General features: G+C 35.9%; 1 protein-coding gene across 2 annotated transcripts in view; it reads right to left on the reverse strand.

The window, feature by feature from the left end:
* The window catches only part of LOC105160505 (lipid phosphate phosphatase 2-like), a 4594-nt gene that overhangs the window by 445 nt on the left and 573 nt on the right, over positions 1–3576 (reverse strand). For both annotated transcript variants that reach the window (XM_011077910.2, XM_011077918.2), the window contains exons 2-9: positions 3368–3476; positions 2658–2882; positions 2477–2564; positions 2280–2389; positions 1076–1166; positions 656–844; positions 509–568; positions 19–193 (exon numbers count right to left, since the gene is read on the reverse strand). In XM_011077910.2, the coding sequence (XP_011076212.1) occupies positions 19–193; positions 509–568; positions 656–844; positions 1076–1166; positions 2280–2389; positions 2477–2564; positions 2658–2882; positions 3368–3427 (998 nt within the window). In that variant the 5' untranslated portion in view covers positions 3428–3476. The remainder of the gene's footprint in view (positions 1–18; positions 194–508; positions 569–655; positions 845–1075; positions 1167–2279; positions 2390–2476; positions 2565–2657; positions 2883–3367; positions 3477–3576) is intronic.

Here is a 3576-nt window from a genome sequence, read left to right on the forward strand (position 1 = left end):
GAATATCTCTAGTACTACCTTCTTCCTGACTCCATGGCATCAAATGTTGAGTCTAGATTGTGATCTACAATGCTGTTTACTGCTGTCTGTTCTCGGTTAATTCCTTGCATGCTGGTACCGTCCCAGGGCTGAACTGGTCTAGAGTTGGAGCGAGATTCCTCCACTGCTCGGAAATATGCATAAGGACCCCATCCTGCCACCAATTGATACAAGTGGTAAGAGCATTCTTTTCGTATTGCACCAAGAAAACCCCATATTTCTGTTCTAGAAGAGTTTTTTAAGTTTAACCATAACAAGTCAAAATGCCTTGCTAGTTTGACTTATTAAGTTGGATATTATGTTCTAATTTCCAAAGACCTTATCAGTGTAAAAAATAAGAGTACGAGTTCCTAGTAACGAAACACATTGTAAGGGCTTTTAAAAGTTTGAAGAACTCACAACCAAAATATTGTATATAGTAATGCAAATAACAAATGAAGTACGGCTGTGGGCAAATGAAAGACTCTACCTTCTGTATCATAAGGTGGTGGGAAAAACTGCAGGTAGCAGAAACTAGCCACTACAAGACCTGTAAAGGCACAGAGATGTTAGCAGCATAACACAATGAGAATAACCAATTAACTTCTTTGTATAACTTCAAGTAAATGGACTACACCTAGGAGACCGCCAGCAAACACGTCTTGCCAGTGATGCCAGTAGTCATCCACACGAGAGACACCGACAAGACATGCAGCAAGGATTGGAAGAAAAATAATACATAGTTTTGCCACATGCCCCCTGCGATCGAAGCATTTGATTTTTCCTGACAAGTATAATGCTAGGAAACCAAGACCCGCAAACGACCCTGCAAAATTAATATCCGAGGATGACTGGCAAAACTATGACAGTACAACGATGACCACAGCCTTTAAAGGTTTATTCTAGAAAAATATCACAGGGAAAACCATACACCGAAGGATTACTCTTTAATTATGCCAGTTTGAAAATCGAACCCACGATCCACAGTTGGGAGATCTTTTTCTAGCATTAATTATCCCATTCAGAAGTTAAATCCATATGCAAGAAGTTTACTTACATGAAGTATGACCACTTGGAAAACTCTTGTGTCCTTCTTTTATATCACTCGCTTTACCATGGCACACCACATTGCCCCATTGATCATATTCCTGACAAAAGATAAATGTATAAGATGATAAACAGTAGGATAACATCTGAGCAAAGAAGCTTTCCTCACTCAGATCAGTTTGCTTCAATTCGACAAATATGAAATAGTGTCCTCTGAACTAGGAGGATCAAAAAAATTTAAAACCACCTGAACCAAACCAAATCGAACCGTTTTTCATGATTTATTTTTCAAACTACAATTCTAAATTTAGAGTAAAATTGATTTAGTTTTAATTTAGAACTTACAAGAACCGCCAAAAACAGCACCGCAACGCTAAATATATAGTTAAAATTTTAAATTATATATATAATAATTCGATGAAATATAAATTAGAAGAATTTCATCTTCGAATTATATTATCCCAAAATTCATATGTTATCAAACCACATTACAAAGTCCAATTTTATAAAATTTATATTTGGACTTTATACAAAAATATATATATACATATGTTTAATTATTTAAGCCCCATTTGATGGTTGTCTCAATTTCTCATTCATTTTTTCTCCCCCTTCTCCTCTTCTCTCTTTTCTCTCTTACTGCTTTCTTTGTTCTGTCTTTCTGCGTTTTATCTTTGTTCTCTAAAACCGACCATTGGCCTTTATTTGATTAAGTGTTTTCTTGTTGGATTGATATATGTGATCCTATATTTTAATCTACTTAAAGTTGTGGAGAGTGTTGTTGGTCTATGGTGCATAATGTTGGTTTTTCTTGCTTGCTACATACAAACCCTTGATTCATTTCTTGAATTTTGTTAGTCTCAAAATCTTATTTTTGTTATAAGTATTAAAATAGCAAAACCGCCCGAAACCGCACAAAACCGCATCTTTGATTTTGGTTTTAAAGTGGCAATTTAAAAATTATTTTATAAAAACCGCCAATGGCAATTCAATTTGAAAATAAATTTTAAAAAACCAAAATCGTACCATGAGCACCCGTACTCTGAACTAATTGAGTCATTAAACAAAACAGAAAACCATCATTGATGCAACATAAAATTCCAAAAAATTGACATACCATAACGGTGTTTTGATTCTATTTCTTGACAAATTAGAATTGCATGACATAACATTCTGCACAGAGTAGCAGTTTAACAGAAATTAAGACGACTTACATCTCGCCCATCAGGAAAGCAACGCCAGAAGAAGTCAGGCCGGGGCCGGCCAACTGCATCTTTTATTGCATCTGTTAGAACTCCAGTTATCAGCACAGCAAATAAGAGTCCTGCAGTTCAATCATTAAGGTCTTATAAACCAAACAATTACAACTCAGCACGGTCAAAGGCGAAACGAGAAATCTAAATAATATTACCTAATATACTATGGTGCAGATCATACACATCTCTTCTACGAAGATAGTAGAGAAGGAAAATTGCAATAGGCAGCAGAACTGCATAGAACTAACCACCAGACAACCATATCATTTGCAAATTTGTAAGCAATGGTAAACTCAAGAAAAACTTAGATCTCTTTAGAAACTGAAAGACACTCACAGGAACTGCCCAGACGGGTACTGTGTTGTCTTTCATAGGATACTTAAGGTCAGTCATCATGTCTTCCCCAACAAACCGATAGAACGGGTTAATCACATTCAGAACAATCTCTATGACTACAAGTAGTAATAGTATCAGCCAATCATGCTTGTGATTTCTTGCGAGTTGTCCCCCATGAGACTTAATGGTATGTTGGCATTCAAGCTCAAGCCCATTTGGTACAACCTGTTTGGTAGAAAATAAAATGCAAGAATTACCATATCTGAGATGTATGCTGCAGTTGCCAATGCATCAAAGATCTACTCAAGCAAAAAGGAAGGAAAAACTTAAAAATTGAAAACGAAGTGTTTTCCTCTTAAACTAGTCCATTACAGCCGAAAACACATGTGGACGTAACAATTCTTACTGAAATAAACACTTGTGGTGACAACCTACTAAAAAGAAAACCATAAATACGGAGATAAAAACGTTATTTGTAGCAAATACATCACACTTATCCAAGCTACTTTATACCTAATACCCAAACCCCATAACTGCAAAAAGTCATATCTACTAAAAAAATCCAAGTCCTAACTAAACAGCATGACTTAGATAATTTTCTAGACAAAGTTCGAATTCTTGATACGGAAATAGATCCTTTATATCAGCAAACGGGAGAAGCACAAATAAAGAAAAGCAGAGACCAAAGACACACACACACACACACAAACCTGAAACATGTTCCGGAAATTGGGAGAAGGACAAAAAGAGAGCATATTCCTGAAGCCCATTTGCAGACAATCGGAAAACCACTTACCCCAAGCCCAGAATTCCGGATTTCTAAAGGAAGATTAACCCACAAAAAGAGTGTGTGTTAGTGGTAAAATATCATTAACTCTTAATTACAGCAAAACGGTAAATAACTGCAAAAGAAGCGTAA

The sequence above is a fragment of the Sesamum indicum genome, linkage group LG1 (assembly GCF_000512975.1).
Source record: "Sesamum indicum cultivar Zhongzhi No. 13 linkage group LG1, S_indicum_v1.0, whole genome shotgun sequence".
NCBI classification, from domain to species: Eukaryota; Viridiplantae; Streptophyta; class Magnoliopsida; order Lamiales; family Pedaliaceae; genus Sesamum; species Sesamum indicum.